The sequence below is a fragment of the Vicia villosa genome, unplaced genomic scaffold (genome assembly GCF_029867415.1).
Source record: "Vicia villosa cultivar HV-30 ecotype Madison, WI unplaced genomic scaffold, Vvil1.0 ctg.000114F_1_1, whole genome shotgun sequence".
NCBI classification, from domain to species: domain Eukaryota; kingdom Viridiplantae; phylum Streptophyta; class Magnoliopsida; order Fabales; family Fabaceae; genus Vicia; species Vicia villosa.
In genome coordinates this window covers 5231-20611 of record NW_026705022.1, presented here as the reverse complement: position 1 = coordinate 20611, position 15381 = coordinate 5231, and the positions used below count along the sequence as shown (strand labels likewise).

Here is a 15381-nt window from a genome sequence, read left to right as displayed (position 1 = left end):
CATTTCCAATATCTTTGTCATCTCGGTGTCTGGGGAAACAAATTTCTCCTTCAATTATTTCAGTATCTGGCCTTACAACACATTTTTCAAATTTTAGAAGTTGTTCTATATTTGTATAAAATTTTCCCCCATCATCATCTTCAATAGCAAAAGTACTATGCCAATTTATTTCATGCATTGCTTCAAACTCCGATGTAGTAGGATTGATAAAAAAACCATTTGAGGTCAAAGTAAGAAAAAATCATTTGCAGCTGATCAAGCTTCCGGACCATCCATCTGACCATGAGCCATGCCTCCTAGGGTGTTTTCCATCTCTGATGGATCTAGTACATGATCCTGTAGCATATTAAAATCAAGCATTAAAACTATTATGATAATAAACACTCTTTTTTTCTCTTTTAATCATTAGTTTGAATTGAATTCTTGAAAGTTTATTAACCATCTAACAAAATGAATTTATTAATAACATAAATATGGGGAAAAGGATCCCACCTCTTCCAAAGTAGTTTTGTTTGAAGGCACAACATTAGAGTTATTAATTTTGTTCGACTCCAAATCTTTATAAGCCTTCTTGATAAGCATTTCCGAGACAGACTTAAAACCAGCTGCTTTGGCTCTGTGTGATAAAGCACCCGTAGGTTGTTGCCCTCCTTTCTTCCTACAAGGTCACTCTAATTAAATAACAATCATACAAATTGATGCAAAATTAAAACCAAAATACGAAATTCAAACATATAAGCAAAACACAACTTACATGCAATAACTACAGTTACAAATGTCTCTGCACTTAGGGCACATCCAATCAGTTAACAATTTTACCTCTTTTTCCGTTTCGCCATATCTAAATTCAACACATTATAAACTCTCAAAACATTAAAAAGCAAGCATATAAGAAATTATTGTGCGATTGTACTATTAATAAAATATAATAGTTTTTAAAATAAAACTAAATAAAAAATAAAAAGTGAAACAAACCTATTCAAAAGACATTTGCGGCATAACCGAATGCCACAAGGATTTCTATTTCTCAAATTCTTACATATTGCAGCAATGTCGCTTCTTTTTCGCCGGCACTTCAATGTAAAAAAAAAAAAAAAAGAATACATTAACATCAAAATAGGCCCCAAAATAAAAAAATTCAAGACACACACAACTTGTAACTAGTCAAATTAAACTCCAAATATCCTCGTCCTCCAAATATTCCTCTAATAAGTCATATACTCATACATAAAAAAAAATCATCAATTCTCATACAATAAATGAAAAAACACCAAAAGACTAATTCTTTCAAACATCATCACTCTACAATCTATCAATAATTTTATATTTTTGGTTTTTTGAAATTAATTGGACCTTTAAGAATAGGTAAGCACTACAATATGAATCTCGAGTTAACAATACACTCAATGCACCAATTATGATATTCATTTATACTCACAATCCCTTTTTTAATTAATCAAATTCACCCTAAAACAGCTAATTTAGCAGAAACATTTTTGTTGACAATTTGTGTTTCTTTTCTGTACTCACAAGTCACACTCATCTTAATTTTACTCCCTCATTTCAATACATTATATACTACATGCCAAAAAGTTATGAAAACCTACGAACATATACACGAACACGAATACCACACACATCACTAACACAAAATATCAAAAAATTGAATATAACATATAATAGATGAATCAATGAAAAACCAACCTGGTGACAAGTTTTTTTTTTGTTTTCAACCTTTGAAACTTCGCTAGCATCACGCTCAGAATCATTAATTTGTGATGAAGAGGAGTTGAAATCCATATCAGTGGTGGGGGGACACCATCGAAGTGGAGGAACATACATTATTTTGAACACTCAACTACTCTACTAGAAGAAAATTGAAAAAAAATGAGATAGAGAGAGACTGAAAATGTAGAGAGATTAATAAGTGAGGCAATGCTTCATACATTTTTATTTCCTCTTTATATAATACCATGAGGTGGTGGAAATAATGAAAATTTTCTATAAAAAAATGAAACATTGTATCTGCTACATTGGGAATAAATGGAATTTTGGTTAAATAATATCCATTTAAGATTTTTTTTTTGAATATATATTAATAATATAAATTTTATATTATTGCTAAATAAGTATGTTAATAAATTTCAAATGAATGGAATGTACCGTTTTGAAAAAATGGAATTTTCTTAAAGGAATGTCCATTTTTATTTTTTTTATTTTTATTACGTATTAATAGCTATAGTGTACTTTTTTTTTATTTGGGAAAAAGTGGAAATTTTATAAAAGAATATCCATTTTTAATGTTTCTATTATTTTTCAAAAATACACACTATTATTTATTTTTAGAGTTTATTATCTTTTTTCTCATAACTAAATATAATATAAAATAAAATAAATAAAAATAAACGGAGGTCCATAGAGTATCTCGGTTTGGTTGAGCTGGGGTTGAACCAATCCTTGGTTCAACCGATTAAACAAATTTTATCATGTTCTGAAATTCGCATGGTTCTATATTCGGTCGCATACGCTTGTTGGGAAAACTATATACTTTTTGTGAAAATAAAGTGAGAAAACGTCCTCACCTGCATACTTGTTAGCAAAATTTTCATATGCAGCATGCAACAATTGACTTTAAGCTGTTGGGCCCTTGTATCATTTGGTCCTCAAGTTTGCAAAGGCTATGGTTCACTTACATTTTTCTTGATCTACATTTTTCATTTTACAATTTTAAGTTTGGCTTTGTAAAATATGTGGAAGTTAAAAATGTTAAAAAGCTTCAAGAGAATCTTAATGGATTTTGGTTTGGAAGTTACAAACAGAGATGTCATTTGGCATGTTTCACCAACCGGTTTGTGAATCCTGCAAGCCCTAATATTGTTGTGTCTCAAGTTGTGGGAGGAGGTAAGTTTCTGAAATCAAAAGCATTATTTAGAGAAGTTATGAGCAAAGGTGTTTCAAAGGAAGTTGTTCCTCTTTTGAAGTTGTGGGAGGAGGTAAGTTTCTCAAGTTGTGGGAGGAGGTAAGTTTCTGAAATTAGGGATTCACTTATAATTAGTTAACAATGGTAGAAACTAAATTATCTTCAAATTCAAATCCCTAATTTTACAATTTACAACATAAAGCAATAATCTGATAAAAGAAAGATTATCAGATACCAATGAACAGAAAGATGACGGTGGTGAGCTGACGAAGGCTGAGTTCAACGAAGATTGAGTTTTCTTCGTTCTTTCTATTCGAGTGGAAATCGGAGGTGAATCTGAACTGACCGTTCAAAAAGTGCATAAATTGGAGGAAGAAGAGGACTGAGGTAAAAGAACACTGATTGAATCGATGAATCAGAGGACGAAGAGGACTATGCTAGGTCGAAGGAAGTGGATACGTGTTTTGTTTTTTGCAAAAACTTTGTGCGCGAAAACAAAAGGTTATCTGCCAAAAGACTTTTTCTTTTTATAATTAATTTTCTTATTTATTACATATTTTATAATTAAATAGTGCTTTCCTGCAAACGCTAACATAGGATAGTCAAAAAATTGAGTTTTTTTAAAAGCGCTATTTAAGTGAAGAAAACTAACTGCGTTTCTAAAAAAGTGCTAACATAGTGAAGAATATTAATAGCGTTTTAAAGAAAGCGCTATCTTAGTGAAGTTTAATAGTAGCATTTTTTTATGAAGTGCTATCAAAATCATATTCACTATACCCTATAATAGCGTCCGATCATAAAGTACTATTATAGATGTGTTTGTTTCCTTTTTAATAGCACTTTCTTTAAAAGCGCTATTAAATTAGGCGATACAAAATATCAAATTTGGTGTAGTGATTAGACACGTGACTTCACACAGAAGAGGGGGATGAATTGTGTATATTTTTAAAAAATTGATTTTGAAATACTTTTAGAATTAATTTCAATGTTCAAAAGCATTTTATAAAAATTTTAAGAGTAAGTAGCAGAAAATAAGACTAAAAAATAAAATGTTGAAAGTAAAAGTAAAGAGAAGAAAGAAGACACCAGAGATTATATAGGTTCAGTGAAAACGACTGTATCTTATCCCCAAAAATTGACCTTGAGAGTACCAAGTAAAAGTTAAGAGATTTTAGTAGGTTAAACTCTCAAACCCGTTTATATAAGGAAAATGAAGTTTGTGGCTAACTTCCATCTAAACAAAGAATAAATACTGAAGCGGGTCTTCCTTCCAAACAGTGGATTGAAGTGCTTAGTCTTCTTTCCACAAGAAACTTGGAGAGTTTAGTCTGTAAGATTCAAACCAAGATTTTGCACGGGCTAATCTTGAACCTGGGAGAGTTTTTAACACCAGGATGAGCTCACGAACCGAACTATGGTCTAACCAAAAACCTAGAAGATTTTAATACCAGACTAATCTTGAACCTTAACAATATTTTAATATCGGGCTCAACTTAAACCGAATAAAGTCAAACCAAGCTTCTAACAAGTTTAATTTTGAAACAAAAAAAAATCCCTAAATAGATGTACTGTTAGACCAAGGTAAAAAAAACTTCCTTGACAAACTTACAAATCCATCCTTCTAGAAATACAGCTGCCTCACTTGCAAAACGATTTTTTCGAAAGCGCTATGACTAATCTTTAGTTAGAGAAAGTAGAAAGAAATATTTTGAGAGAGATAGTGATAAGTGAGGAATGAAGGTTCACTTTTCTGGATGTAAAAAGATGTGGGAAGAGACATCTGTCTATAGGCTAGAGGTTGACACAAAAAAGAAAAAAAATTTAGGACCATAATTGATGGGTCAATTGATTGACATAATGCTCTAATCGATTGGTTGGCCTAAAAATAACCAATTAATAAGTTTTAAAATGCAAAAAAAATTGCCCTTGCCTATCATTAAGATGTTATTCTAATTGCTTAGGGCATATTTTTGCACTAACTCAATTGGTCAGGTATAGATGCTAATCGATTGGCAAGGAAAAAGTTTTTCCTAGAACTTTTCTTACAACTCTCAAGTCATCTAACATGACTTCAAGGCATTTTTAGAAGTGTTTTCTTGATAAAACTTGTTTATGATTGTGTGTGATGATAAATTGATGTTACTAGCGTTGGAGTTGAGACCGAGTCCAAAATTGAAGCTAAAACACCTTTTTTGTATTTTCTCTCAGCCCAAAAGTTGCAATGTGTTTCTATTTTCTCCCAGCCCTACCATTTTGTTGGGAGGTATATGGACAATACATCTTGAACTGTACTCTTGCTTCAATGGCATGTTTTTTACTGCCTTATATTCACCACCACCATCGCATTAAATTATTTTTATTCTTTTGTTAAACTGATTTTCTATCAAGTTTTTGAATTGGAGAAAGGCATATGTTGTATCTGAATTTTTTTTAAAAGGATATATCCATGTGAACCTAGCGAAATCATTTAATGAACATTTGATTTCCATTAAAAAGGGTTTTTTTTTTATTAAATATGTAGCCAATAAGCTCTAAGAAAAGAAAATAACACAAGCAATCAACTAGGACTGTCAAATATTTCAGCTGACAAATTTTCCAAACATTATTGAAAATAAATTTCTTTCATGAGTGGAGAGGGTTTAACTTTTCTCTCACTTAAGTTACTCCTTTAGACTTCTAAGCAAACTTTTAGTGATGTGTCTTCATTCATTTCTTTTAGTTCTGCAAACATGACAGAAAAGAAATATACATTATTAGTAACTTTTATTAAGAATCAATCATGAGATAGTGTGTGAATCAAAGTGTCATTAACAAAATAGTTCCACTTATTCCCCCTACTTAGGTGCCAAGCACCTCTAATCGTAAAAACATGTATTTGTTATCACAAAAATCAATGTGAAAAACAAGGTTAGGGGAGAGTTCAAATTGAACTACAAAGCATAAAAAAATATTCAATACTTAAATTGCACATTGAGATTTGTGACCATAAATATTATAAGTTGATACTTGAATGACCATTGCAGAGTTTGAATAATCTCCTAATATATGTGACAAATATGGTTTTAATTAGTCAGAAAATTTTGATTTACATTCTAAACTACTTTGTTAACTAGTTATAACTTAAATAAAAGTGCGTACCTTGAATAAATGTACATATCAATCTCACCCTTCTGTTCAGGACCATAAAAAAGCCATTTCTCTTCGGCAAAAGTCGCATCCTCTTGCTTGAACCTGATATCTGTAAATTTTTATCCTTTAGAAAACTAGAAAGAGCCTAAATTTTAATGCCATTATTCAAAAAAATTGGGCTACTTTTTTGTGAGAATTACCTTGCATTAAGAGATCACATTCACTATTATAACTTTTTAACTTCCAAAATGATTGACCACTACTATTGGAGAACTCAGGCTCGATTCTCATAGCATCTGAACTTTGTTTCCCTACAATAGTAAAAGAAAAAAAAATGTAAATCATTGAATTACCATTAAAATTATTACAATATATATAGGTCATATATTCATACATTTAGAAATTGCGTCTTTTGCCTCAAGAAACTCGGTGTGAGCTTTAGATGCTTCACTTTTTAGTGTTACAATAACTTCATTAGGTTCTGATATCGAAAGTCTATCCACATTTGACATAGCATCTTTTTCCATTTCATCCCGCAAATTTTTCTTAAGACTCTTTTCCTGTAGATAACATATACACAATAATAAAATAACCATGTTATACATTATGGTAGCACTACTCTAAAAACAAATAACAAATATTAAACCAACTTGTGTTAACTTAAAAATATATAAATATTTTAAATATGAAAAACTAATATACAAAATTTTGTTTAATATAAGAAAGATGATGCTAAAATAAAGGAAAGCAACTCATATGCTTGATATAATTTAAATAAAACAATATTTTTCTAATATGTTGCAACAAAAATTGATTCGATTTATATACATCAACGAAATGATGATTAGTTTAAATATTAAGTCGTAGATATGTGAGGTGTTTAATCATTGTTGTTTTGACATGAACTATTTGTTACATACCTTCTCCTTAGCTGCAGCAACTTTGCATTTAGCTTCTTTCTTTTTTTCAGCATATTTTACATTTTGATCATCAATATAACTCCTTAGTTTCCTGAACATATATATTCAAAAAGTTTATCTCCTTTTACATAAATAAGACTATTATTTAGAATACAAAGGAAGAAGAAAAAATTAATCAAATGATGAAAGTGAAGCAAACAATGAAGTAATAGAAAAATTCTAAGTATAATTTCTTGTTTGATCATGAATTACTTACGTAGTGCCCAGTGCTTCATCACAAATAAAATTCAAAAGGGTAAGCTTTTTAGATATATCCAAATCATAATATCCACCAATGCCTTCATTAAGCCAATCTATGGGAAATTCTTTTAGAACAAGATCAGATTTAATTATTAAATCTTGCAGAATTTTCAACCATGAATTATTTCCATCACTAGTAGTTAAGGATGGGGACCTGCACCAAAGTAATAAATAATTAACAAAGTTCATTGAAACATTTTATACAAAATAAATTTCTCTCTCCCTTCATAAATGAAATAGATGCGTTAGCAAAATGAATTGTGAGATAAACTCACTTAGTTCTTGAATCAGATACTATCAGAGTCAACAGTTTGCTTTGGAGTTCAACAACTAAGGTGCTTTCACCTTGACACACATTTTGTTTACGTATCAATGATTGTAAAATTGCTTCACCTTCTCCTTTCTCGATATCGAGCGCCTGATTATAAATAGGGAGAAGTGTGAGTAAATTTGGAAAGCAATTATAATCATGTCTCGATATCGAAAGCAATTTGGAAAGCATCTATAAAATAAAATTATGTCAAATATTAAAAAAAAAAAACTTTATGTCTAGAGAACTTAGTTCAATTTAATGGAATTCAAGTAAAGAATAACCAATTAAACACCATTTAAATTATCAATTACAAAGTAAATCCAGGGAATGGTTTTTAGATTGCATGATATTTATAAAATAGTAAATAGTGCTAATTTTATTTCATGATTCACTATGCCAAAAAAGTCTTTTAATAGCGCTTTTTTTTGGTTTTAATAGCGTTTTTAAGCGCTATTAAAGCTCCCGCTATTATAGGTTGACTACCTACAATAACGCTTTAAAAACGCTATCAAAAGTGTAGTCTGTAATAGCATTTTCATATAAACGCTCATATCCTACATTGGAGCTGATAAGCATGTTTTTAACCAAGATTTAATAGCGTTTTCTGATAAAGCGCTATCGTAACCATGATTTAATAGCGTCTTTTCATAAAGCGCTATTGAAGACCCTTTTTTTAATAGCATTTTTATAAAAAGTGCTATTAAAGACCCCCTTTTTGAAAAAAACTAATGCTTACGTTCACCCACTGAAAAGTAAAAGTTGCTTTAATCATTCACGTCACGTCCCCCTATATAGTATTTGATATATTAAAAAATTAATCTAGTTCCAATTTTAACATGATACTAGCATTTCTCTATAGCCTTAAAACTTTCAAACATTGTATTCAAACTCCAATCGTACAATCGTTTTCTTTTCTACTAATCCTTCCTAAAATACAAACCAAATAACCTTATTCTTAGTAGCTATACCATAAGTCAAATTACTGAATATTAAATAATGTGATTCTTTAATTTTTTTCAAGGTCTTCCAAGACAACTAATTTTCACATTTCAACTAACAAAACTATATAAAGTTTTCTACATCTATAAAGAGACATAACATAAATGATCCAAAATGAAATGTATTCCTACATAACTCTAAGATTGTAACTCATAGAGCAAGCACATACCAAATTTTGTAAATCATTCATTTTTTTAATTCCATTGCTAAAAATATATGCACTTCAAGAATGTTTGGCAGTCCTCGGTGCTCCTCGAAGTTCTCTTGACTTTCTCATAGACACTGAATGCTTGACTATACATGCATGGCACAAATATAAAAGTTAAATAAATAAACAATAAAACTCAGAAAATTATTTAGGTCAATATATCATCTCAAATAAAAAGTAAAAAGCTAACAATTAAGAAAGATACTTGAAGAACTCAAAAGGACTACATTTAATCATGCATACGTTTTTATCTCCAAATATATGACAACAACATTCAAATAAATTAAGATACACCTACTATAAATACTTACCTTGTAATAATAAATCAATTTTGAGTTCCAAAATATAGAGTTTAGATTCAATATCTCTGTATCTACAATTTAGGTGTTTGACAAAAAAGAAAAGTAATTATAGTTTCATTTCCTCTTCTAATTATTTTAGTTAGTGGTATTAGTGCCAATAATCATACTGCTATATAGCATAGACATAGATTAAAAAAAAAACTACTACATATTGAAAAAAACATGATAGCTTCAAGAAAAATTAGGAATTACACAACATACTTTCCATTGACTAATTCGTATGCATATGAATGTATTAGGAATCAAACAACATACTTTCCATTGGCTAATTAAAGTATTTTAATTACTAGTACCTCAACTTTGCCATCAAAAATGCCAGTGCCGATACCGATAAGAATAAATTATGGTTAATTCATACTGCGACAATCGCAATCAATGTCGCGACAACTGTACCAACCAAAATTGTGAAATCCTTTACACAACTGCCATCGTTTTTAAAAATGATCATTTTTTAAAATGATCGACAAAGAATGTTAAGTTCAGCTTATTAACAACTGATGGCCTCTCAATTCCTAATAGAAAATAATAATAACTATCAAAACAAACTTCAAGTTTAAGCATTAAGCGGCATAAAGAACATCCATAAATTTATACCATCAGCACCAATTACTAGTTCCACAATTTTGTAGCCTCTCGGGTGACTGTTTCTATATTTAATAAAATGGGCATTCTAAAATGAAACATGCATTCTTGTTGTGTAACTACTTATTCATTGTAACAATCTCTTTTCTATGAATAAACTTATTTGTTTAATGGCTCTTAACTGCCAACATTCACCCCTAATACAATGTAAAAAGTTAACCAATTTAACATCTAGGTATTCCAGCAAATTAGATGTTATAAGAAAGAAAACACAAGGTTTACCTAGTAACACTCAATCCTAATTAATTGTTTCAATCATAAATAGCAGTGACAAACATGGTAGCAAAAGAGGTAACAGATCCTGATGAAGATGACACTATAAACAGAATCAATGTTTCACAAAAAGTTTCAGCCTATACTATCACTATTTACAAAACGGAAAATCAAGAACCACAACAATTGAAGCATAGAAAGAGATAAAATGAGAGAATTCCTTTCTTGAACTCAGACTATAATTTCTTAATACAAACACATGTTACCCATTAAATCATTCGTACAACTATAATGATTTTGGAATGGAACCTTTTCCTATAACTTAATGTTTCAAATTAAGTTACTCAAGGGTAAAAATCAAAATCGATAAAGGAACTTTTCCTATAGATTCATGTCTCAAACCAGTCACCACTAGAAACACTAAAAGGGACAGAAAACTAAAACACAAAACTACAATAGCACACCTTAGAAAATACAAAAAAAAAAAGAAGCAAAAAACAGAGACTTCTAAATTAATACCTTACAAAAATGACGTGATTGAGACAACGACCACTGAACTGCAAGGGACAATTTCACCAAGGTTCGAAGACTGCAGTCTTGCACTCGATTGGTGATTGCCACAGCCGCTTCTCTGCAAGCACCGCATACATACATATATAAGAGAAACTATATCAATGTTATTGACCTCACCCTATTCCTACATGCTTGGAACATGCTAATCAACATAAAACTGTTGGATATAATTCAAAATCACATGTCATATTTTTGAAGGATCTTCCATATTCCAGAATTTTTAGTCATTAAAGCTGCTGAAGATGTGATTGTCTTAAAAAAAACTGATTTTCCTTATCTAAACCGGTCATGCACATATCAATATCTTTAACAGCTTCGGAAGAAGCTTTAAGCTTAGCAGTGGCAGAGTAATTGTGTCAAATTTTAGACTTGTTAGCATCACCTATCATATAAGCTTGGCTACCACAACCAAGTTTTTCAAAATAGTTGTCAAGGAAACAAACTTCCTTAGAGAAGCTTCAATGAAGGAATTATTGAGCTACATGAAAAATGAAGCTTTCACGAGTGTATCTTAGTGATTTCAAACAATATTAACACTATCAACAATCTTAAGAATGGCATGAATAGAAAAAAGAAACTATATAGTCCAACATGATTTGATGACATCTTTGTAAACATAGACAATCTTGCTTGACTCAGGAAAAATATATGAGTCAACATAGTTATTAGATAGTGATTCAATAAGAGTGCACCATATGGGGTTAGGAATTTATTCCAAATGTTTTTTAGAAAATGCTCATAGACCTAATCCAACCGTATTACACCACTCTAGAAAAAAGAATTTTCAAGTGTATTTTTGTAGCTGTCATATAAATCCCAGTTTCCATTAACAACCCAATTCCCTTCCAAAAACAACAAATCACAATTAGAAATACCTAATCATAAAAAAAAAACCCAACTCCTTAAACCAAATAAGAAGAATTTTGACATATTCATAGACGAGGATTTACTTACAGATTCACTGCGCGAGAGTTGCAGTGTTCAGAGTTTTGCAATAAAAGAGCTGGACAAAGAGGGATATTAGAGTATTTATGGGATTTCTTGTAAGAACATAATGGCAAAGGTTAACCAAGCTCAACCAACAAGATTTCAAATCGAAGAAGAACAATTACTATAGAGAGAAGTGTGTTGGAATACGGCTACGGAGAACGCCGAGATGGAATACAGTGAAGGCGAGCAAGAGAGATACAAAAAAGATAACCTCTATGAAGATTTCTGGAAACAAATAAAAGATTTTTCAATCGATTTAGGATATTTGAGTTATGAGTATAATTTATTTTGGTTTTAGGGTTTCTGACTTCCTAAATGGGGCCGAATTTGACGGAGAGAAGAGGGTTCTATGTGTGGAACGATGGAGAAGGTTGTTAAATGGTGAGTTTTTTATGGAGAAGGTTGTTCGATGGTGAGTTTTTGATGAAGGTTTTGGGTTAGAAGATGGAGGAGAAAAGTACCTGAACGCTGTAGGTTAGAAAATTGATGCGTGAGTTTTTTTTTTTTAATTTTTTTTTAGACATATGTATAATAGCACTTTTAGAAAGCGCTAACAAAGCATCATTCCAATAATAGCGTTTTACCAAAAAGTGCTAATAAAGCCATTTCTTAATTTTTATTTTTTGTCAGCACATACTCTATAATAGCGCCCGATTAAAAAGCGCTATTATAAGTCTTTGTGTCAAATTTTTAATAGCACTTTACTAATAAGCGCTATTAAATTGGTGATATTATAAGATAAAATTGTAGTAGTGATTATTGATTGATTTAAACTTTATTAGATAAAAGTCTCTTAATGTTGGAACAATCAACTTACGTTTTGCGACTATTATTTGCATTAAAATAATTTTTATAATTAATAATATATTCATTAGGTCAATTTAGCTGCAAACCTAAATTGCAAATCAAACATGATTTAAGAGAAAATTCAACATAAGAACAATAATTAACCATAACAAAGGCATACCTCTCCAAACACTCGGCAAAATTCTAGAAACTGCAATGCATTTCCAACATCTTCTGGTCGAAGCTCAATGTCTAATATTGCTGTAATCACTGTGGCTGTAGGTAAAGGAATTTCTTTCTCAACTATTTTAGTATCTACAACACCTTTCCCGACATTTGGATGTGAAATACCACCTTCAGTATCATTAATAGCAGATGGATCTAGTATAAGATCCTGTAGTATATAATAATCAAATATTAAAACTACAATGATAATCAAAACATTTATTTCACTTTTCTAGTATAAGATCGTGTAGTATATGTGATGAGAAGCCCTAGTAACCATAAAACAAAGTGAATTTATTATGTCAACTACACAATAATGGGGGAAAAGGAACATACATTTCCCAAAGTTGCTTCATGTGAAGGCACAACATGCACATTATTAACCTTGTTCAATTCGAAATCCATTGACTCCTCATTGATAAGCATTTCAGACACTGATTTGAAACCGGATGCCTTTGCTGTATTAGATAGAGCACCAGTAGGTTGTAGACCATTGTTTCTCCTACAATGTCAATATTCTATAAGAACAATCACACAAAATTAAAAACACAACTCAAAATTCAGACTAGATAATCATTGAACAACTTACCTGCAACAACTACAATTACAAATTCCCCTGCACTTTGGACAATTCCAATCAGTCAAAGAATTTACCTCATTTACCACTTCCCCATATCTATATTCAACACACAAAAATCGTCAATGTACAAAATAACAAACACACAATGAGACCAAATTAAAAATGAAAAAGGTGAAACAAACCTATTTTTGAGGCATTTTTGGCAAAACTTGTTTACACATGGCTTCCCATTCCTTGGATTTTTACAGATTGCAGGAACACCTTTGATTATTTGACGACACTTCAATGTGGAAAACCATGCAGACAAACATGTTAGTATCAAACCTCAAAATACCATCACCCTACAAACGGGATGTGTTGATGTGCATAAGGTATATTCTTATGCACGGTGCATAAATACTCAAATATTGTTTATATTACTCAAAGTATTATATTTATTACTCAAAATAATATACATATTATTCAAAATAGTATAAATACTACTCAGAACAATGAATATATTACTCAAAATAGTTAAAATTCGATATTACTCAGAATGGTATAAATATTACTCATAATAGTGTACTCATTACTCACAATTAATAATTACTCATAATTAATAGATGTGTACAAATAATACATATATTATTCATGGATTTTGATATTATTACTTGTTTCTAACTAAAATGTTACTCGGAACAATTTAAATATTATTCGTACGAGACTTATGCACCGTGCATAAGAATATACCGTATGCACATCAATCTGACCCAGGAAAATACATATGAACATAAAATTATAAATCGAGATAAACACACAAAGAATAGGCCTTCAAAGATCCATCACTCATATTCCATCAAGGAATATTTTGATTTTTCACATTAACTTGGAAATTTATAAAAGATTTGCACTCACAACATGGATCGTGATACTTGAGTTAATAATACAGGTAATGTGAACCAGATATATCATTTATTCTTACAATTTATCAAACATCAATTGTAACCCATTAATTAAACTCTATTTAACACATTTACCTAAAAGTAAAAAATTTATTTAATAAAATGGAATAATTAAATATAACCATGAACCTTCAACACAAACACATCCACATAATGGGACACTAATATGTTGGCATCATCGATAATTGTTTAATTAAATGAAATAATTGAATGTAACCATGTTCTGTTTTTGTGTTGGCTCTACATATATATGAACTTGAAGAATTTAGTTTATATAATTTGTTAAATAAATAAAATATATAAAGGCTTAAGAATCAACCTGGTGGCATGTTTTTCCACCAACATTGTTTTGTGTTGAAGAGGAATCAAACTCCATGTTGTTGGTGAGGGAAACTGATTGAATTGGAACATCATACATTTCTCGAGTTCCACTTATAACATCAACCTCAGTGCCATGGTTAGTGGTACTGGGAGATGATCGAATTGGAACATCATTCATTCTTTACAATTAGCACAACACAAACAAATTTTTTTTTGGAAGAGAGAGAGAGATATATATTTCAAATTGAAAGTGACCATAAATTTATAGAGGTGTTGAGATAAATGGAGGTTTTCCTGAAAGGATATGTATTTTAATATTTTTACTTTTAATATATAATAATAAATATATAACTTTATATTTTATTATTAAACCAATAATATTAATAATATATATATATATATATATATATATATATATATATATATATATATAATATTATTCAAGTGCTTCCATTTATTACTAGTCAAATGTTTATTAAAATCTTGTTTGAATGAATCTTCAAATTATTATATGAAGTCCAAAAAAATAATATTTATAATCTAATAAGTGTATTTTATTTAAAATCTTGTTTGACTGAATCTTCAAATAATTATGTGAGGTCCAAAAGAAATTATTTTTTAATATTTTAATTTTAAGGATATAATAATAAACATATAAAAAAAGTTATTTTTTTAAATTTTAAATGAATAACAATAAATATTTTTTTGTCAAGTTATAATTCTTTTTTGGCAAAATTACACCGGAATCCTTTAAATTATTTTCTTATAATAGAATGATCCTTGAATTTTTTATTTTTGCAACAACATATCCTATATATTATTTGAGATTAATAGACATGCATTGGCAATGTAAAATAATTCTACACTATTGTTCAATAATAAACCAATAATTTAACATATCATTTAAATAATTTTTAAGTTTAAAGGTGAATTGGCAAAATACTTGATATTTTTTCATT

At 29.9% G+C, this 15381-nt stretch overlaps 1 protein-coding gene across 1 annotated transcript; it reads right to left on the bottom strand.

The window, feature by feature from the left end:
• Nucleotides 1-255: 255 nt before the first annotated feature.
• LOC131624331 (uncharacterized) lies at nt 256-14623 on the bottom strand. Its single transcript, XM_058895279.1, has 16 exons — nt 14421-14623; nt 13343-13440; nt 13170-13256; nt 12917-13082; nt 12537-12749; nt 7545-7771; nt 7226-7423; nt 6970-7060; nt 6444-6609; nt 6250-6360; nt 6059-6158; nt 1612-1642; nt 976-1073; nt 755-841; nt 493-658; nt 256-336 (listed from the first exon to the last, which is right to left on the bottom strand). Exons 1-16 carry the CDS (start codon nt 14598-14600, stop codon nt 256-258), a joined length of 2100 nt encoding a protein of 699 aa, XP_058751262.1. The 5' UTR covers nt 14601-14623.
• Between the last annotated feature and the right edge of the window lie 758 nt (nt 14624-15381).

Coding starts and splice junctions, on each gene's coding strand:
- LOC131624331 (XM_058895279.1), bottom strand. CDS start 14,600: ATGAATGATGTTCCAATTCGATCATCTCCCAGTACCACTAACCATGGC. Junction 7,061..7,225: donor GATGAAGCACTGGGCACTAC/GTAAGTAATTCA, acceptor ATATATGTTCAG/GAAACTAAGGAGTTATATTG. Junction 6,610..6,969: donor TTGCTGCAGCTAAGGAGAAG/GTATGTAACAAA, acceptor TGTTATCTACAG/GAAAAGAGTCTTAAGAAAAA.